This window comes from Oryctolagus cuniculus, chromosome 3, assembly GCF_964237555.1.
Source record: "Oryctolagus cuniculus chromosome 3, mOryCun1.1, whole genome shotgun sequence".
Taxonomy (NCBI): domain Eukaryota; kingdom Metazoa; phylum Chordata; class Mammalia; order Lagomorpha; family Leporidae; genus Oryctolagus; species Oryctolagus cuniculus.
Window position 1 is genome coordinate 4,675,349 of NC_091434.1, and position 21,064 is coordinate 4,696,412.

At 60.4% G+C, this 21,064-nt stretch overlaps 1 protein-coding gene across 2 annotated transcripts in view; it reads right to left on the minus strand.

The window, feature by feature from the left end:
- Nucleotides 1-13,667: 13,667 nt before the first annotated feature.
- Nucleotides 13,668-21,064, minus strand: part of SH3BP4 (SH3 domain binding protein 4) — a 71,547-nt gene continuing 64,150 nt past the window's right edge. For both annotated transcript variants that reach the window (XM_051834149.2, XM_070070005.1), the window contains exons 4-5: nt 16,361-16,549; nt 13,668-15,459 (exon numbers count right to left, since the gene is read on the minus strand). In XM_051834149.2, the coding sequence (XP_051690109.2) occupies nt 15,235-15,459; nt 16,361-16,549 (414 nt within the window). In that variant the 3' untranslated portion in view covers nt 13,668-15,234. The remainder of the gene's footprint in view (nt 15,460-16,360; nt 16,550-21,064) is intronic.

Consider the following 21,064-nt stretch of genomic DNA (forward strand, 5'->3'; position numbering starts at 1 on the left):
CTATTTATATGCAGGAAGCATGGATTCCAATTTATCCTCAGCGCCTCCCTAGAAGGCCTGGTAATGCCCAGAATTACAGCTTTTGAAAGGCCTCACAGCCACTCCTTCGGGTGTGCAAGGAACGTGAATCAGGGGTGCTTTGGGAGATTCTGAAAACCAGCGCCGGAGAGAAGCTGCGGCCCCAAACCGGTCTCTACCGACTCCGAAGGAAAAGCTGAGCGGCTTCCCGTGTGTGCCGAGTTTTCTCTTTGGGAAACCAAGGAGAGCTACTCTTTTACTAAAACTGAGTATCTCGGCTGTTGCATACGCGCTGGCGGACTTCCTCTGCCGTGTTAAACCCCGACCTGGACCACGCCGCCTTTTCTAGAAAGCCGCGGGGTGGCGGTGAGCGGGAAGGAAGCCCTGCATCCCCACTTCCCTGTTTCCCTTTAGCGCCCGAGGCTTCCACATTCACATTCTGGTGTCCAGGCAGAGGCGGCTTTTGGCCTCCATAAATCCCCGTTTCGTTTCTGGCGAAATGTTTTCATCCGCGAGGGAGTTCCTGGCCCTTGGAGACACATCACATCACTCACGAGGCTCGCTCGCAGCAGCTGGATTGGCGGATAGGACCGTGGGCTGCTCTGGGCAGGTGCCAGAGAGGCGGGGGTGGCCCTAGGGGCCGGCTGATGTCGCGAAGGCAGAAGGTGCTAATCAGAATTCAAGACAACGCCACAGGAAGATACCCTGTTTCCCCTGATTTGTGATAACAAGACACAGAGTACAGAAATAGCAATGTAAATGAGCACACTGGCATTTGGAGGTTAGCTATTTGCCCTTTTTTGTGAGTTATTTTGTGTATTTGAAAGGCAGAGTTACAGAGAGAGGGAGAGACATAGAGAGGTCTTCCATCCACTGGTTCACTCCCCAAATGGCTGCAACGGCTGGGGCTGGGCTGGTCTGAAGCCAGGAGCCAGGAGCTTCCTCCAGGTCTCCCACATGGGTGTAGGGGCCCAAGGACTTTTCTTCCTCTGCTTCCCCAGGCACATGAGCAGGGAGCTGGATTGGAAATGGAGCAGCCGGGACTTGAACCAGTGCCCGCTGGTTCCTGTCTACAGCCCTTGTACTCCTGAGGAGCAGTGTCCTGCTTACTACTTGTTGAATTCTTCATTAGTGAAGGACTAAGCTTGTGATTATAAAGTAAACTGAAAGTATGTCATTGCAAAAATTAAAAGAAAAAATAAAAAAGCAAGGAGGGATGGAGAGTGGGGAGGGAAGTAGCATTATGTTCTTAAAACTGTCTATAGGAAACACACGACATTTGTTCTCTCTATGTAAATTTAAAAAGAAGATACACAGGTGACAAGAAGCAAACAACAGGACAATGTCGCAGTCTGTGGACACCAATCTCACTCCGGGAGACAGGACCCCACGTAACTGTGGATCCGTGCTTGGATGGCCGCCCTGAGTTTTGGTTCCTGGTTGCTTCGGGCCGCTACGCTCTTCCATCAGAGCCACTGGCCGGTGGCCGGGCTCGCTCCCTGCCCTGCCCTGCCCAGGCCTCTCGGTCTCAGGTCTCAGCGACGAGGCTTCCCTCCACGTTGTCCTGTTTCCTGGAATGCTGAGGATAAGCACTCCGAGCGAAGGCGTCTGTGATTTCTCACACCAACACCTGCCCCTGGGCTGGGCTCGTGGGCCGTGCTGTTGATAACGGAGTGGACTGGGAGCGTCCACGCCCAGCCTGGACCTCAGCCGTGACAGCAAGCACAGCTGGCTGCTTCGCTCATCCTTAGCTCTCATTTTCTTGAGGTGCGTTTTGCTCTACGATGTCCTTGAGGTCCTGATGCGTCCTTTACGATGTCCTGGTGGGGTCAGGTCCCTTTATGAGAACCAAACATGCAGAGTAAAAAAAAAAAAAAACCAGTCACATGACCGTAATTCATTTGTGACGGCAGCGTCACTCAGGGGCGTGGGCGCTGAGTTACAATCTTTGGCTGCACTTTCACAATGCGGGCATTAGGCCGGCTTTCAGGCCCAATTGATCCACTAATCCCTGCTTGCCAGCTCATCGGGACGCCAGAGCCGGACACGCAATCTCCCATGCGTAGGTGCTGTGTCCCCTGCCCAATTTTCCTCTGCCCTGTCCCATCTTCCACCCTCAGAGAACCCCACTGTGGAGCCCTCCCTACCCCGGATCCGGGCTCCTCAGGACCAGGGGGTGGCTACGTCGCACCCTCCTGGCTAACAAAACACAGGGGAGTTCCACAGAGTGAAGCTGAGGCCAAGCTCCCGTGCGGAGAGACAGACTCAGCCGGCACACCCAGACTCCGCCCTCTCCCCTTTCTCCTGCCCGGAAAACGGACCCGTTGCCCAGTGGTGCCACAGCCACCTCAAGCGGGGACCAAGTCACACACAGGGCGGCTGAGTGGGAGGGAGGGAGGGGAACTGGTTCTCTAGCTGAGACCACTCCGCCACCCTGGACACTCGCTCTGGACACGGCAGATCCTGGTCAGGCTTCCAACGGGGCCCTGCAGACTGCTGGGGAGACTGGAGCCACAGATGTCACAGGTCCGACGTGCATGACACGTGCTCGGTTGACAGCCCTGGGCAGGGCGAGCCGTGGGTGCAGCCAGGCAGCCTGGGGCTGGTCCCTGGAGAGGAAGGGCCTGAACCTGGCTTTGTTTGGCTTCGTGCTGACTTGGAACAGCAGGAGGGGATTTGGCAAGTTCATGGAGACATGGAATTAAAAGGTAAGTGCATTTAAGTGCAAAAATGCTTTTAATCCATGCATAGTGTTTTCTCTATGCATTTGCTATAGTGTGCATTTTTCTATAAACTTTTGAAGACCCTCATGTGCATGATTTCAAGGTAAAGTATTTTGCACCAAAAAAATCTTCCGTTTAATTCCATTTTGCAGAAACTTTCCGAGGTGCCCTTGTATATCCTTAGACGTGTTCTTCCTAGCGCTGGGCTGGTGCTGGTTAAGCTCCCCTTGACTGTGAACTGTGTGGGAACCTGTTAAAAACTCGGTAGTGGGGCTGGCACTGTGAAGTGGTGGCTTAAGTCTCTGCTTGCGACGCTGGCGTTGTCAGAGCACCGAGTCTTGCTTATTCTCCCAGTGCAGCGCCCTGTTGACGCACATGGGAAAGCAGCAGGTGACGGCTGAAGAGCTGGGCCCCTGCCACCCATGTGGGAGACCCAGATGGAGTTCCAGGCTCCTGGCTTCCGTCTGGCACAGCTCTGGTTGTCGAAGCCATCTGGGGTGTGAAACAGCAGGCAGAAGATCTCTCTCTGTGTTGTCGCCTTTTAGATAAATCAATAAACCTTAGAACACGCAAGCCTCCGAGTACCCTCCCAGGAAGACGCACAGACCGACACGCGCACACCAGCCCCAGCCGCCCTGAGCTGCCTGAACGTGCCCACTGGGCTGAGGAGCATCATTAAATGAGGAATTTGCTTGATTTTTAATTTTTGTGCACTTTGGGATACTCGTTCTACTCCGTGGGTTCTTACCGCCAATTCTGAATCGCTCTCATCTCATAAACCACCTGCAGCAAGGATAAAAATACAGGGAGAACCGTGCAAACCGCACGGCACGGGTGAGACGCGGAGCGTCCCAAGCGGACACACCGTGGAGACGGGGCCCCAGCCGCCGACCTCCGGCCAGCAGGTCCACCTCCATCTCCAAGCTTCTCGAGCGTCACTCTAGAAAGCTTTCTCACCGCCCTGCTTTTTCATTTTAAAATCAATGAGAGATTTTATGTTTGGTATTTCTTTTCTTGAAGACACTTGTACACCTGTCACAGCCCTACCTTCTCTCCGTGCAGCTGGAGCGAATCCCCCCACAAGGACGGCCCTTGATGCACACCCCGGCCCCGTCCTTGAGGGAGCTCCCGCTCTGAGACCACAGTTGGCCCAGCAGCTGCGTGCACCCCCACGCCGGCCACGGGAGTGTCTGCTCGGCCAAAGGGGATGCAGAACAAGGAGCCTACGGCAAAACGCCCTCTGCTCTCCGTCTCCACGGAAAGCTCGCACTCCCAGGTGTCAGCAACAAGAGGTTTGCTGTGTCCCAGGCGGAATCCACGCAGGGCACCGTCCCCTGCTCACGCGGGGGTTTCCAATGCACAGAAATCCATCACCGGGGCCTGGCGGGGCAGGGGCACTGGGAGGGCCGGGGAGCAGGTGCTGGGTTTTGGGCTCTGCACGGTTCCCGGCTGCACCAGCTGGGCAGAGTTCCCAGTCTCCTCTGTGTAATGTGAGTGATGACTGTGCTGCCCCGACGTGCTGAGGCGTGTGACGGGCAGAGAGGAAGCGCTGGGCAGGCACCAGCTGACGTCATTCACCAGCCTGGGTGGCGAGGCCAGAGGCCGGGTCTGTCTCAGAACACACCTGGCACACGCACACCCCTCCCAGGCACTGACAAAGAAAGGCTGCGGGGCCTGCACGGGTGTGCAGCAGGGCCTCTGCCAGGCCCTGTCTGGGGGCAGCATGAGCTGACCGTGAGCACCGCGGCTGCACCCTCGCGGTGCCATCCACGGAGACAAGCGGCCTTGGCTCCTCTGCAGAGACATCGGCCTGGACTCCGCAGCTGCAGGCCTGGCCTTGGCCAGGTGCACGTCCTGTGCAGCTTGGACTGTCCCGCAGGGCTTGTGAATCCTTCACTGTTGGCCAGAAACCCTGAGCCTCGCCGGGCCGGGCAGGGAGGCCGCCGGGCAAGTGCGGTGACACAGTTCACGTCCGAGAAGTCCAGCAGGAGGGGACTGCGAGTGGGGGGTGGGGGGGCTGGAGGCAGGGAGCATGGAGGGGACCCTCAGGGGCACAAAGCAGACCTGCGCTCGCTCACCTCTGCACCACGCGGCCGCGGCTTGCCTCCTGCCTGGTGTTCCGCCGTGAAGTCAGACATGCGGCTTGTCTTTCCCACCCTAGGGCCCCCGAGACGCGGGTGAAAATCCTGCTCCAGTGCAGTCTCCCGGTCCCCGACAAGTCGGATTCAGTGGAGCTGGGAAGGCCTTGGAATCTGCACTTCCAGCAACCTGCTGCTGTCTCAGCCGGGGCGTCCCTGGATACGCTCAGAGACACGGGGGAGTGCTCGGGCCGCCATGCGCTAACCAGAGATCTCAGAGTCGGAGTCTCAGGGCCAGAGTGTGGCCCAGTGGGATGAGTCGCCGCCTGTGACGCCAGCATCCCACATGAGCGCCGGTTCAAGTCCTGGCTGCTCCACTTCCAGTCCAGCTCCCTGCTGATGGCCTGGGAAAGCAGCAGAGGACGGCCCAAGTGCTTGGGCCCCTGCACCCAGGTGGGAGACTCAGAGGGAGCTCCTGGCTCCTGCTTCAGCCTGGGACGTTGTGGCCATGTGGGGAGTGAACCTGTGGAGGGCAGCTCTCTCTCAGCCTCTCCTTCCCTCTCTGTAACTCTGCCTTTCAACTAAAATAAATAAATCTTTAAAAAAAAAAAACACAAGTTCTCTCATTTTCTCCAGATGACCGGGCTGTGCCCAATTTGTGTACTTCCTGAGTTTGATGAGAAGAAAACACACGAGAATCAAGGTAATTATATTTCCATCAGAGCTCTGTTCTGATCAACCTGCAAAATGCTAAATAAGATAAAATATAAGAACTGGAGACGCGCGAGTGAAACGGCTCTGTTCTGAAGACAGGAGGAGTGCGTGCATGATGCCCAACGGCACTGCGGGAAGTGAGGGAGCGTCCCGGGGCAGCCGTTCCTCCAGGGAGAGGGGACCGCCCGCGATAGCAAAGGGAGCCGACAGGTCGCAGGCAGGTTTTGGAGTAACAGGCGCGCCACAAACAGAACACGGAGCTGCTCTGACTTGGTCTGAGTTTCCGGATGCGGAACAGCTGTGTTCTTGTTCTGGTAGCGTGAGCTCCCCCACGCGCATGCGCAGTACAGGGCCATCAGCCGTCAGAACATGTCCGTGTATTCTGTGGAAACCTAATATTTGAATAACGACAGTTATCTCCCCGGTCCAGGGCAGACGTGTGTGCGTTTCCCAGGCCTGTGTGAGTTACTGTTAACCAGGGCAAGTGCCCTGGGTCCTCCAAACACCCCTCCGTCACCTTTTCTGCCTGGTGTCAGCTCACTCGTCACATGGAAAATGTGATAATTAGGAATATATAAGGGTGTCGTGCAACATGTCCTGGAGAACTGGGACCTCCTTTTGTGAGCTTTTCTGTGCCTGATTCCATTCCTAGATTCACTGCTGCCCCCCCCCCCATGTCCACACTCGCCCGCGGCTGAGTGCGTCCAGGTCGCCGTGCTGCCGTGTCGGCGGGGCCTTTGCTATGAATTCCATTCTGTGTCTGTCGGCTGTAGCCGGGCTCAGAGTCAAAAATGAAAGTGATTCCGTTTTCTAGATGTTTCCTCTCCCCGGAGAAGAAAGACAGCTCTGTGATGGCAGGGGTTGCCTGGTAACCTCCTGCCACCACCTCCCGCCTCCTGTTCGGCTCAGGTGTCAGGGCCCCTGGCCCGGGGAGGGGGGAGGAGGACTTGGCTCCCTCACAGCTCACCTGAGGCCTCAGCGCCGGCCCAGGGCACTCACATCTTCTGTTCTCGCCCAGGCGTGAGGATTGCACCTCGGGCGTGAACTGACTGTGCAGAGAAGCCTGGGTGGTGACGCATAAGGCAGGCACTTGTGATCCCAGAGTGTGAGCTCCTGCCGAGTGCAGTAGTGGGAAGACCAGAGCTGAAACCACGGAACCTTCTAGAGAGGCTTCTAGTTCTCCGCCACAAGACTTGCACCTGTTTGATTCAGAAAAGGGACGAAGCTGTCCGGGCGCTCAGCCCTGGCCTCCGGGCCCATGTCGCACTTGCTCCCAGGGCCACTCGGTCGCGCGCCCAAGAACTGTGTCTGAGTCTGAATTAAATTACGGCCCCGTCTGCAGTCGAGGGCGCAATCAAGTGACGATGCGAGTGTGGCACTGAGGGATCCAGACGCTGTTTGAGGTCAGGGCAGAGCAGGGTGAGGGCACAAAGGCAGGGCCTTCAGCGAGGAGACGGGCACAGGAGCTGGGTTTGCGAGCTGGACCCCCAGCAGGATAGTCGGAAGGTGAGGGGCTTCTCCATAAGCGACGGTAACTGGCAAGGCCTGGGTCCTCACGGCGGGGCTGTGGAAGCATAAATAGGAAACTCGCGGAGGGCGGGAAGGGGCAGAGGCCTCCCACTGGACGAGAAGTTTCCAGAGAGTGTGCAGCATGGGTGTGGAAGGTGCCATGGCAGCAGACCCACCAGGGGCCGGGGCAAACTGGCAAGGCCACGTGTGCCCCCGACGCCACGGCTGGGCCAGGAGCTGGGCCCAGGGACTGCGGCTGCCCTGCCCACTGATGCTTCTGCACGTTGTGGCCTCCCAGTCTAAGACCCTGGGGGCAGGGGCTGGTCACGCGCTCAGACTCAGCTGCAAGGGAGGCTGGGAGTTTGCAGTGTGTGCGTCCCACGACGCTGAGCACCCAGAAGCCACCATCAAGGCCACCCTCACAGGGGAGGGAGGGGGCGGCCAGGCAGGAACAGTCCCAGGTGCGGAGCTATGCAGAGGGCGCCTCTCACATGGCCCTCCTGGTTCCCTGGGCCAGGTCTGGAGGGAGGCTGCACCTTCGTCCCGGGCCGGCCTTTCACTGGGTTAGTGCCATCGAAGCATGAAACAGCTGCCAGCGCTCCTACCCTCTGCGGGTATCCATCACCGGCATCAAGACGCGCTGCACCGCTTCCTCTGGGCTCAGGACTGGCGTAGAGGCTGCTTCATGACAACACCCGGCCCGGGCTCTGCTTGCCTTCCTCTGCCTGTGCAGGTGGACGCGTCACCAGGCCGCCGGTGGTTGCAAGCTGGCCCGGGGAGCCTTCTGTTCCCGCGCCCAGAGGACAGCCCGCTGGGGGCCCGGGTGCTTCTACCCCTGGTGGGGCGTGAGCAGGCGCCTTGCTCCAGCGCAGCTGCAGACGGGGTGACAGAGGTGGCCAGGCCTAAGGCAGCAGCCGTGCAGCGGGAGGAGCCGAAACGGAGCGGCAGCTGAGGCCCCCACGATGGGGAGGGGCGTGGGAAAGGGCGCCGGGCACGCGGCCTGGGCTCCTCCAGCTTTCCCGAGACCTGACAACTCAGCTGAAGTCATTCAGTTGGGCCTTGAACTCTACTTAGAGTCGGGGATGCCCGTTCCAGGGAAGCCACTGACAGGTGCCTGGGGCTCCCGGCCCTGAGCCACAGCCACACCAGAGGCCACCCCTCACAGCCCACCTGGCCACTGTGCCCTACCACATGGCTCACCGGGCTGCGTCTGCCCTCTGTCTCGCCCCACTCCGGGGCCTCTCAGGCCCTCCTGGGAGACTCCCAAGGCCTCCCCTCCTTCTGGGCAAACTCAAGTCGCCACTGGCCCAGCTTCCTGTCTGTCTCCGTCCGTCTGTGCAGCCATAACGAAACGCTCAAGGCTGAGCCCACTGAAAACAGCAACAGTCCTGGAGGCTGGGAGCCCCACCTTAAGGGACTCGTAGGTTCCATCGCGCAGCGAGGTTCCGGTCTCTGCTTCCAAGATGGCGCCTTTCTACCGTGCCCTCACCCGGTGGAGGGCGGAAGCGGAAGTGAGCCGGCGGAAGCGGAAGTGAGCCAGCGGAAGCGGAAGTGAGCCGACAGCTGCAGCGGAGGGTGGAAGCGGAAGGGAGCCGACAGGTGCGGCCGCCTCTGCAGTTAGGGCCGCAGTCGCATCTACAAGGGGAGGAGCCCTTGCGACCCGGTCGTCCCATAAAGGCCCGAGGGCTTCACACCAGCTCCCAGCCCCCAAGCTCCCCCTCTTCGCGGAGGAACGACACAGGACCCTGCGCTGTTCTTTTGTCTGCTCGGCCCTTCCCGGGTTTGCTGCTGGTCCTTCCCGGGTTGGCTGCCGATCCTTCCACCTCCGTGGAAGGGCGGCTCCCCCTGCCACTTTCCCCACTTCCGCGGGGGAGCGGCACACCGCCGGCCGGCTCTCTCGGGGGCTGCTCAGATGTTATTCGGATGTTCCCCTTAGATGTTCCTGGTGCATGTTGTCTCTCTCCTCCTTTATAGTCCTCTTCCACCAATCCCAACTCTGCTACCCACACACCGAGTACGCTGCTCTCCTCCAGTCAGGAGCAGGATCAGCTCCTGCAGGTTACTGGTCGAACTGGAGGCAGCTGTGTAGAAGCTGTTTCCTCCTCTCCCAGCGCCATATTGTGGGAGAGCAGATGCATAGAATAAGTCTTAATTCCAGTAACAGTCTAGTCCGAGTTGCTCCCCACAGGCCCCCGAGCTCCAACAGTGGACTTTGGAGACGCATGCAACCCACAGTGCCTTCCACTGCACTTCCCCCTTGCCCTTTAAGAGATTGCTTTAGCTACTTAAAAGGCAGATACAGAGAGAGAGAGAGAAGAGAGAGAGAAAGATCTTTCATCTGCTGGTTTGCTCCCCAAATGCCCACCCCTGCAGGGCTGAGGCCAGGCTGAGCCAGGAACCAAGAACTCCGTGTAGGTCTTGCATGTGGGTGGCAGCACTCAAGCCCGTGAGCCCTCATCTGCCACACCAGAGACCACCCCATCGCTCCCCAGGACGCATTAGCAGGGAGCTGGATCAGAAGTGGAGCTGGGATTTGAACCGGGTACTGGGATATAGGATGTGAGTGTTCCAGATGGCGCCTACCCGGCTGTGCCACAGCACGCACCCCTGCCCTGAACTTCTAGTACCTCCTGGGGACCCTGCCACCTCGGCGTCTCCTCTCACAGACTCGAGACTCGGTGCTCATCACCCACTGGCCTCTCTGGTCCACTCTGCTGTCAGCACTTCAGCCCAGGAACCAGCTCTGTCCTGCTTCCACGCCCTGGCGCCCTCTGCGTCCACGCTGGCGTTGGCCAACGTGCACAGGTGAGCGGCCACAGATCCCGACGCTGCCCTCGTCTCACCGAGGCCCGGGCTGCACCCTCAGCCGTGCAGTCTCTTCCTGTCACCTCCAGATGGAAGTCATAATAGCTATGACATGAGCACACAGTTCTGTTTGTAAAAAGTAAGTAGATTGAAATGGAAAATTAAGAAAAAGTACTTGGTATATTCCAAATGATGTCCACGCAACCAATTCATTTCTTTGTTTGCCTTTTCCCCCAGTAGGTAGAATATTAAACCAGAGAGGCAAAGCTTTAAATATTCCTTTCTTGCTAGCCTGGAGCAGAAAATACGAACACAGGCAATTTTAAGAAATGTATAGAGCAAATTTGGGGACTTCAATTTCCTTAAGCTATCCTTTTTAAATAGTAATAAGGAGAAAATTACATCTTTATTTTCATTGACCTCTAACTACCCATTAGCATTTCCTTCAGGAATCATGTAGGTAGGGAACTTACCTGTGGGTTACAAACAATACAAACTCAGAATTTTTTTTAAAAAGATTTTATTTATTTATTTGAGAGGTAGAGTTACAGATAGAGAGAAGGAGAGGCAGAAAGAGAAGTCTTCCATCCATTGGAAATGGCTGCAATGGCCAGAGCTCAGCCTATGGAGAGCCAGAAGCCAGGAGGTTCTTCCAGGTCTCCCATGTGGGTGCAGGGGCCCAAACACTTGGGCCATCTCCTGCTGCTTTCCCAGGCCATGAGCTGAGAGCTGGATCAGAAGAGGAGCAGCCGGGACTAGAACCATCGCCCATATGGGGTGCTGGCGCCCAGGGAGGAGGCTTAGCCTACTATGCCATAGCACCAGCCCCACAAACTCAGACTTTTTTTATATCTGTTAATGTTTGGGCAGATATCCATTTGCTTCTCGTTATTTCAACATGAGACCCACTGTTAGATTCTGTTATTTAATGCATAGAGAAACATATATACACACACATGCATGTATATATGCCACATCAGAATTGTGAAAACTCTTTGTAACTGTATGCAACTGCTTTAATTTGTTTTGTGCATTTACATAATTCTGGGAGCCTATGGCCTTCACTGAATTGTCAAAGGGATACAGGACCCAAAAAGAGTTAAGTGGGTTCCTTTCAATCTGCTTTACATAAAAGCTAAGCTGACAATGGCCCTCTCGTGCCGAAGGTGAGTCATCAAGAGGCGTTCTTGAACGTGGTGCACACGTCACGGGCTCCGGCTCCTCCAGGCTCCTCTTGGGCCTCTCCTCCAGAGGTGCACTGTGGCTGGACAGGTTCCCACGCTGGTTGTGAACAGCACGACGCCCACCTCTCCACACCAAGGGGCTGAGTGTGCAGTGCCCCTGCACCCCCAACAAAGTGGAGAAGGAACGAGTCCCCCCACTCCCCAGGGCTCAGCTGAGACTGAGGCAGGGTTTGGGATGGGAAGACGGGCAGAGTGCGTCACACAGGAAGGACCCCGTGTCCCAGGGACGGAGCAGGGTGGGGGGGCAGTATTGGCACAGACAGGATGAGAGCACAGGAAGTTCTGCAGTGCGGTGCCAGCAGGGGGAATGCTGGGAGATCTCCAGGTTCTGGGATCTGGGGACCACGGGTGGGGAGGGGTCCCAGGGTGGAGGCGGAGTCATGGGTGCCCCTAGGATGCCAGGTGGGATCGCAGAACACGAGCTTTGGTGCCTGCCCCCCTGATTTGACTGAATGCAGTCAGGGGAAGGTCAAGGCTAGGACTCATCAGGGACAAAATCGTCCTTTCCTTGGGAAATCAGAGCACAATTTTGTTTTCACTAAATCTCTCCTGGGGCCAGCACCATGGCTCACTTGGCTAATCCTCCGCCTGTGGCGCTGCATCCCATATGGGTGCTGGGTTCTAGTCCCGGCTGCTCCTCTTCCAGTCCAGCTCTCTGCTGTGGCCCGGGAGTGCAGTGGAGGATGGCTCAAGTGCTTGGGCCCTGCACCCCATGGGAGACCAGGAGGAAGCACCCGGCTCTTGGCTTCAGGACAGTGCAGCACCGGCTGTGGCGGCCATTTGGGGGGGTGAACCAATGGAAGGAAGACCTTTCTCTCTGTCTATAACTCTGTCAAAAAAAAAAAAAAAAGACACTCAATATAATAAAATATTTACAAAAAAAAAAATCTCTCCTTAGTATGTGGTCCCCGAAGTACCTACAAATGCCCAAGTTGGGGTGTTGGTTGCCAATGTCAAAGCCAGCGTGAACAGGGGCTGCAGGTTCCACGTTTCCGGAATGCTGGGCAGAACGTTTACAGCCACACAGGTACTGACCTGCGCTGGGCTCGGCAGGAGGACGGCGCGGGCGGCAGGCAGTGCAGGCGACAGGCAAGCCTCCCTCGCCCCTCCAGCTCTCCCGGTGACCTGGGCAGCTCGCACCCGAGACGAGCGACTGCAATGCCAGCGAAGGTGACAAGCCAGCCGCCACGTCTCCACGGACTAACGCCACTTGGTCACGTCAGCCACAATCTGGTGGGGACGCCGCTGGACACAGGGTGCCCCCAGGGGCCGTTTGGGGACTTGGGACCTTCTGTCTGACTCTGCCGACCACCAGGCCCTGGATTTCTCCGTACTGGAAGTGAGGATCGCCGGGAAGTTTCCTTCATCCCAGCTCGACGCAGCTCGTGTCACTCTGGCTCCCATCCCACAGGCCCCGTGGCCATGGGAGGCTGGGGGACGGCCTCGTGGCCTGCGTGGGAGAACGGCTCTGTGGGGACACAGGGCCCCTGCCAGCCCCCTACTGCAGCAGGCAGAGGTGGGCCGGGGCAGAGACGGCCCAGCTGGGAAGCAGTGTAACGAGTCCAGTGTGTCCTCAGATCGGCCTGTCCTGCTCGTAACTGCCGTGAACGTGACCTCATGGAGAAGCAGGGCCTGTGTGGACACAGCCTCGTTAGACGAGGCCATGCGAGGTCTGTGGGGGCCCCAAGGCCACCGGCTTGTCAGGGGTGGACACGGACACAGATGCACCAGGAACCTGTGTTGTCCCAGGACCCCCTCCTGCCCCCATCACGGACTGTGGCTGTGACAGTCCAGAGTGAAAACCCCTGCCTCTCCTGTTAGCTGTGCTGTTTGGGGACCACAAAGGACCCTGTCCCGAACCATAGAATGGGTGCCGACTCGGCTGGTGGGCCTTGGGTGGGGCTGTGGGCAAGGGCCGGCTGGTGGATGCTGGCGGGGCTGTGGGCGAGGGCCGGCTGGTGGGCCTTGGGCGGGGCTGTGGGCGAGGGCCGGCTGGTGGGTGCTGGCGGGGCCAGCACTGACCCAAAGGTACATGGGGTTGAGCGCACACAGCCCTGCTCAGCAGAGAAGGCCCAGCCACCTGGGGGGCTCACGCACTGCTTGTCCCATGTCCCCCGTGTCAGCGCTGCACACGTGCCGGCCCCCGGTCCAGCTGGTTCCCTCTCGGCCTCTGGACTTTGGGTTACAGAGCTTCTCAGGCCTCCAGCTGGGTGTGGTCTCCCCAAGTTGCCCCCACCCAGTGTTCTCGCAGTCCCAGGGCAGGGTCGGCCCAGCAGGCTGCAAGGTGCCCCTGGCAGCTGGGAATGGCTCGGCCCACGACTTGCTGCCGTGGGGCTGGCGCCGTGAGTTGCAGGAGTGTGGGAGTGAGAAACAGGACCAGTGGCAACACAGTGCACTCGGTGAGCAGTGACCGCGCCACGGCCACTGGTGTTTCAGGAGCCGTCACAGCAGCAAGAACACAGTCACGCTGGCCTCCGGGCGGCCTCGGCGGGAGCCGCGGGTCCGTGCGCCACCTCTCGCTTTTGTTCCGCCTTAAAGTTTGGCTGTGTACAGAAAACACGCACACGCTGAGCAGGTTAAAATATCCAAATAAAATTTACTGCAACTTCCGTAGAATTTAATTTGTGCTACAAGACACGTTGCATAGGAAACTATGTAAAGCCCTGAGGAAAACATCCATGGTTTAAGGTGCAACTGGTTTGTTTCTTCTTTGAGGGAGGGAGAGAGGGGGTCTCTGGGGAGAGGGTGGAGAAGCGGGACGTCAGGCTGTGTCACGTGTGACGGGGGTCTCTGGGGGTCTGGCCTTTGAGTCTGGGGGTCTTCGGTGCTGGGAGGGTGGCTCCGTGACTGTGGCTCAGCCCTCAACCGGGACTGCATCGACAATACCATGCAATCCACGAGTTTCAAGATCTCAGCTCGTGGGGATGAGATTCAGGGACCCCCCCCACCAAAGGGTGCCCCCGGGAGGGGACAGGGCGGGTCCAGGCACATCTCCGGGGCTCAGCTCCCTCTGGGCACCTTCCAGCCATCAGCCCCACCGCTCGCTGCCTTCAGAGATGCCCCGAGCACAAGACAATGGCGGGGTTCAACACGGCAGGCTCCAGGCTGAGCTACGACTGAGTTGCTGCAAGCTGATTCCCCAAGCTCCTGGTTTTCCGGGGGACGCCCTGCTCGGATCGTCTTTCTGTTGGACAGAATGTGGTTCCTCCTGTGCTGTGTACTTCCGGGGAGAGCTGGGTGCACCGGGAGGGGAAGGCGGCTGGGTCTCAGTGAGATGAGCGGTGGAATTTGGCACACGGCGGCCGGCGCGTGGGCACATCAGCACAGGGTACCACCCGGAGCCAACCGGGACATCTGCGGGGGCCTGAGGTGGGCTGGAGGCCACCGGGGCTCGGATTCGGCAGCCAGGTCCTCCTCCTGTCCCCAGAAGAGGCGACGGACTCTGTGGGAAGTGGTCCCCGGCCCCCTGCAGGGGGACAGTGCCCAGGCCACCCAGGGCTGCAGAGGTCCCGCCGCTCACAGGAACGCCCCCCACCCCCACCGCAGCTGCTCTCGACGCCGTCGGCAGCAGCGTGTCAGAGCAGTCACCTGCCCACAAGGGGCCCGGCGCCCACTGCGGCACACGGAACACCCCCCACCCCCAGTCTGCGATGACCGCGGGTGAGAGTGAGGCCAAGGAGACAGAGCAGGAGCAGGGAGCAGGGCTGGACTTCAGGGAAAACGGGCGTGATTGTGGCCACGGCCTCTCTGTAAGGAGAGGGCAAGAGGGTCCGGTGGGCGCCGGGTGCTGACATCGCCCCAGCGGCCCTTAAATACCTATGTACACCTGGAACTTAATTTAAAAAGGCCTTCGAACAACATAAAAACCAACAGCATCTGCCCCTATTTTTTTTCCAAACCTTTATGCTCCATTAAAAAATTAGATACCACCTTTTCTCATATGTTCCCCTCATTCATTAAAAAACGTGATTTTCCAATTCAATGTACACTGAACACACAGAAAGCTATTTGATTGGCAACGACCTGCTGTAGAAAACCCGCCCCTCCCCAGCTCCGCGGTGACTGCACCGGCACCCAGGGCACCCAGGGCACCCGGGCACCCGGCGGGCTTGTGCTCCAGGCATGGGCGGGGAGGGGCGCCGCTCAGATCACCAGGTCCTCGTGGTCTGAGGGGCTGAAGGCGGCCGCCCTCAGGACGTCCAGCGAGTTCACCAGGATCAGAGTCCCCGTGAGGTGCTTCCAGCGCTTGGTGATGGGGTTCTTCATCTTGTCCAGGCCCATGTGCAGCTCCTGGATGACGTCGCGGTAGCTGTCCCCGATCTGGTGGCTCCAGGTGAGCAGGAAGTCGTAGGCGGGTTTCCACATGGCCTGGGGGGGGGCGGAGTCACGAGAAAGTTAGGGGCCAGTGAGGGGTCCCGTCCTGCTCCCTGCTCCCTGCTCCTGCTCCTGCAGGCACCATTTGCGACACTGTTCTTACGTGCCAGGGAGCAGAGACAGCTCCCCGACTCTGCTTCACCCCTCCAGCGTCCCAAACAGCTGGGACTGAGCTGGGCCAAAGCCCCGGGCCCTGAACTGAAGCCAGGTCACCTGAGGGTGGCAGGACCCAACTGTGTCAGCCATCACCTGCTGCCTCTCAGGGTGTGCCGGGACTCAAACCCAGGCACCGGATGTGGGCTGCAGGTGTCTCAACCTCTAGGCCGGACGCCACCCCTGTGATACCCCTAGAAGTGAACAAGCCCACTGGGCAGACAGGCGGGGCTGCCCTGGGGAGACCAGCCCACATCAGGGGAAGCACACAGCAGGGCCCCGAGGACGCGCCCCACACCTGGTGCCGGGTCTTGCTCCGGCTCCTGCCTCCGGCTTCCTGCCGATGCACAGCCTGGGAGGCAGCAGGTGGTGGCTCACGAGATCCCAGCAGCACTTTGTAGTGGTGCCGTCCCTTTAGAAATGCCCCCCGGCTTTGGGTGGGCTCCTGGGAGACACCCAGAGAGAAATGGGTCCTTGGGGCCCCAAAGATGCCCCATTCCCGCGTACGGGTGGCAGCCCAAGGTGGGATCAGCGGGGGCAGGAGGTCTGCTCGTGGCGGCCGCCTTCCCACCCTCGGCGCCAGGGCCCCCAGCCCGTGCCCCCGAGAACGAGGGCCCCTGGGCGCGAGGCACGTGCATCCCCTTTTCGCCTCATCGCGCCCCCCTGCTCACGCTGTGAAGTGGCCCTTCCTTTACTGCTGCCCCGCACGGTGGGGGAGCTGCGGGCAAGGGGCCCTGCTCACCTCGCTGTCCACCACCCCGTTCCTGTCCCGGTGTGGAGACTCGTACGCGTCCATCTGCTGCTTGGAGACCTTGGCCAGCTTCTCGGCCAGCTCCCGCCAGCGCTGGGCCACCTCGACGGCCGTGGTCAGCAGCACGAAGTCCTGGATGAGTCTGACCACCAGGCCCTGGCAGTCCATCTTCAGTAACGCCTGGGGAGACGGAGGCACAGGTGAGGCAGGCGCAGGCGGGCGTAGCGCCCTGGGGGAGGGCTCTCTACCCCGATGGCTCCCAGGCATGGAAGCCGTGCCTGGGCGCTCCCTGGCACGGCCCGACTCCTGGGGAAGGGAGCATGCGCCGGGCCCTGCGGGCTGAAGGGCGGCCCTGTTTCAGGTCCACGTCCACCTGGAAACTCAGGACGGGACTTGCAGAAGCAACTGGGTAAGGTGAGACCGTGGTGGACTGGGCACAACAGGAAGAGGAAGTGGGGGCAGGGGTGGAGGGCCGGAGGCCATGCACGGGCAGGCGGAGACTGGACCATTCGGCCACAGCCCAGAGCACGGGCAGAGGCCGGCCGGCAGAGGCGCCCTCACAGCCAGGAAAGAAGCCCGTGGAGACACGCGTGGCCTCCGGGACTGCGGGAGAGTCAGTGTCCGCCCTTCACCCCCACGTGCATGGCCGTTTGTCTGGGCAGCCCCAGGAAGCGAACAGAGGGCAAACGTGGGGCCAGCTGTCTGCCCTGACCCCACTGGCACGGGGCAAGGCGACGCCGCTGTCCACACCGACAGCACGGCCTGCAGCCACGGGAGCCTGGGAGGATGAGCTGAGCGGACGCAGAGCCGGGGGCTCGGACAGGGGCTGCGGCTGAGACCGAGCCCAGGAAGCATCAAGAAGACACAAGGGCCACGCCGAGGCGGAGGCTGCCCCAAGAAGCCCAGCGGCCACACGAGAGGGGCCCGGGGGCCGGAAACAGGACCGGGGTCCCCGACTCAGCGGGACTGCCAAGACCACCTGCTCTGACTCAAGCCTCTCCCTGCCTGAGCGGGGGAAAGCCGCCTGTGCCCAGAGGTGCCCGGCTCAGAACACACGCAGACCTGAGGAATGCAGGCCCCTCCAGAGCCCTGCCCAGACCCCGCCCAGGGCAGCCACGTGGACAGAGGGTGGATGAGAGGCCGAGCGGCCAGTGCCAGCAGGGGCGCCGCTTTGACTCGCTCACGTGGGCTCCACTTGCCCAGGTGCCAGCTCAGCGCCGCGCAGGTTTCTTATAAAGCTGCCTGCGCTGTCCACAGCGGCAGTTCGTGCAATGTTTTAAAAAAAAAACGGCAAATCTGGGGAGCTCACCAAGTCTTAGCAACAGAAGCCTCAAGCTCTGGGCACCTCGTCCCCGTGGCCTCCTGAGTTCTGAGCACCCCCAGGGACGCACAGGTGCGCCAGAAAGCACCCTGCTGATTGTGGCTGGGAGGGGCTCATTTGAGCCAGCCCAGGGCGACCACACTCCGTGGACAAGGGGACAGAGGACGGGATTCTGGCCCAGTGGGCTGCTTGGCTCTGCATGGCGCCCGATGGCAGCCCCTGCCAGCCACACACGACACACGCACAGACCAGAGACACACACTCAGGAAGACCCGGCACAGTACACTTCTGGGTTTTGATGAATGCCGACCCGGCCTCCGTTCTCGGGGGGATCCCGGACCAGACACCGCACTGCCCACGCGGCCCAGCCTGCCCCCTCCTCTCCCACAGTCACAGCCAGAGCGGGAGTCGGGGCTGCTCAGAGGGAATCCCCAGGGACTTGTCTGTGTGCAGAGCGGGGGGCGGGCGCGAGCGGTGCAGGCACCCACTCCCCTCCTGCAGGGCCTGGGTGTGGCCTCTGGCTCTGCCTCCCGTTCCGGCTTCCTGCTGCTGCACGCCTGGGAGGCAGCAGGCGAGGGCTCCAGTACTCCAGACCTTGCCACCCACACGGAGAACCCGGATGGAGCTCCCGGCTCCCAGCCTCAGCTTGGTCCGGCTCAGGCTGTAGCAGGCGTCAGTGGATGGGAGGTTTGCCTCTCACATAAATGAACAAATAAATGTTTAAATAAGGCAAATGCACAGCTGTCTGTTAACTGCCTCCTCCCCTGCAGGATAAGGTAGACTTCCAGGTCCCAGAGAGTCCCTGGGTCCCCCCGCGCTGTCTGCAGCTCTACTGCCCGCTTGGTCCCGTTGGCACATGCCTGTTCCCGTTAGCGCGTGCCTGTCCCGTTTCAGCCCGGCTCTAATCCCTAATGCACCTCCCCCCACCTCCGTTTGGGTGTTCCGGCACCTCCTTCCTCCTTCTCAGAGAAAAGTCCCCAAGAGCCCCCACCTGGGGAAGCCACCTCCCGCAGCCATCAGCAAACTGCGCTCCCTGCAGGAGCCCCTGGGGACTCCTCCCTGAGGCTCTGAGGCCACCATGGGTGGTCCCTGCCTCCAGGGTCTCCAGCCACCCCCCCCTTCCTCCCAGCCACAGGAACAGGCACCATGGGGAGTAACGACTACGGCACAGCCCGAAAACCACCACGAAGCGTGCAAGGAAAACACCGCTGGTCCTTAAGAGCTGGCTCCTTGGGGTCCTGCCTGCCACCTCCTCTCCCCTCTCGGGAGATGGGGGTCACCCAGGCCACGTCGGGGCACAACTGCGTGATCCCCCTTCCCCCGAAGTCTTCACAGCGCTCTGCACAAATCCACATCAGCACAACCCACTGAGGATTACTCCCCAAGACCCTCAGGACACGTCAGAGGATGCACACCCCAAAAACCTGTTCCTGCCCCTTCACAAAACACAAACCCAACCACAAAACCCGAGGGTCCCGGGGCCGGCGCTGTGGCACAGTGGGTTTAAAGCCCAGGCCAGGCCTGCAGCGTCGGCATCCCATACAGGTGCCAGTTGGAGTCCCGCCTGCTCCACTTCCAGTCCAGCTCTCTGCTGTGGCCTGGGAAAGCAGTGGACGCCCACGTCCTTGGGCCCCTGCACCCGCGTGGGAGACCCGGAGGAGGCTCAGCTCGGATCAGCGTGGGATCAGCTTAGCTCCAGCAGTCGCTGCCGTTTGGGGAGTGAATCTGGCTGGAAGATCTGTGTGCGTGTGTGTGTGTGTGTGTCTACCTCTCTATGTAAATCTTTCAAATAAATAAAATAAATCCTTAAAAAAAAAAAAAAAGGGTCCCAAAGTGAGGAAGGCGGGATTTAGTGTGGTCACCTAGCAACAATTCCTGTCACTCCAGGGCTCTTAAAGGTGACACCGTAGCCCGTGTAACCAACGGCTTTTATGTCTCTGGAGTGGGCTGACCACTCACGGAGACTCGGGACCAGGGTGGACCTCCCGGCAGACACTGAAAACCCTCCCTCCCTGAGGTGGCATGGCGCACAAAGCCCCCGGGCTGCGTGCCCCACCCGTGAGGGCCGCGTGTCTACGCGTCGGGGCACGTGTTGCAGGGGAGAGCGGCCTGCGGGGCTCGGCAGGGTGGAGGCCCCAGCAGACAGAGCAAGCGCTGGTCTCACAAGGGCAGCTTGCTGAGGGTGAGTTCTTACTCCGGGGGCCGGGGTGAGGGGCTCGCAGTGGGGTGCGGGGGTGCGGGGGTGTTCAGCTCGGCCCGGGAGGCCAGGAGGCCAGGGGCCGGAGCCAGCTGCAGTGCCGACCCCGGACAGCCTGCTCTGAAGTCAGAAGTGGGGTGATGGCGAAGGGGCTCCCCGCACCAGCTCGCCAGGCGTGCCCAGCACAGCAGCCCTGCTCGGGAGGAAGAGCCCGCGGTGCCGAGTGAGAGGGGATCCGGGTGAGCGGGTCAGGCCTCCTCCCACCTCCGGCCGCTGGCTCCTGCAGGAACTACACTGGAGGGGGCCTGACTTCGCCTCACAGCGGCTCAGAGACTGGGGGGGGGGGTCAGGGGTGGGACACACAAGTTGGGCCAACCTGGGTGCAAAGCCCACCAACCTCCCCCATCACTGAGCCCCCACAACTCCCACAAGCATCAGCCCCCACCCGCAGTCCCAGGCAGCCCCTCCCCCAGCCCCTGGCCCCCGGGCTCAGGCCTTGCTACTGTTCAGGCACCTGTCACTTATGCACGGAGGACCCGAGGCTCCCTCCTCGTGGGGAGCACACAGCCACTGTGAGGATGATCCCACGGGACAAGGCGGTGGGCGCCCGGGGCACGGGGCGGCCCTGGGAGGAGAGGCCAGCACCGGGAGGGCTGGGGGCAGAGGCTGCTGGGGGGGGGGGGGCTGGGAAGGGAGGGCGTCCAGGGCCCGAGGGGCAGGGGAGGAGGCGCCACCTCTGGTCGGGTTCCTTCCCGACTCCCCACAGACCCACCACCCAAATCTTCACCCTTTCCAGTTCACCTGAACCCGGGGGCCCAGACAACCCACAGAAGGCGATCCTGAAAGCGGGCCTGTGGAGCTGCCTGGCCGGACGCGACTGGACGTGAGCGGACACGGCCGGGCAGAGGGAGTGCGGGCTGGGCTGGAGGAGACGCCACCTCCCTCAAGTGCAAAGCTGCAGGGAGCAGACACCTGTCTCCAGTGCCCCTCCACACTCTGCCGGGTCAGGGCAGTGTGCCCGCCGGAGGCCTGGCAACCCCCAATCCACCTGCTGACAACTCAGAGACTCACATGGGGGAGGGGGACATCGATGCCCAGGAACCTGGCCTTGCCTCCGGGCGAAGCTGCAGCCCAGGCGGGCTTCACTTCCTGCCCCTGGCCCCCACCCTCTGCACAC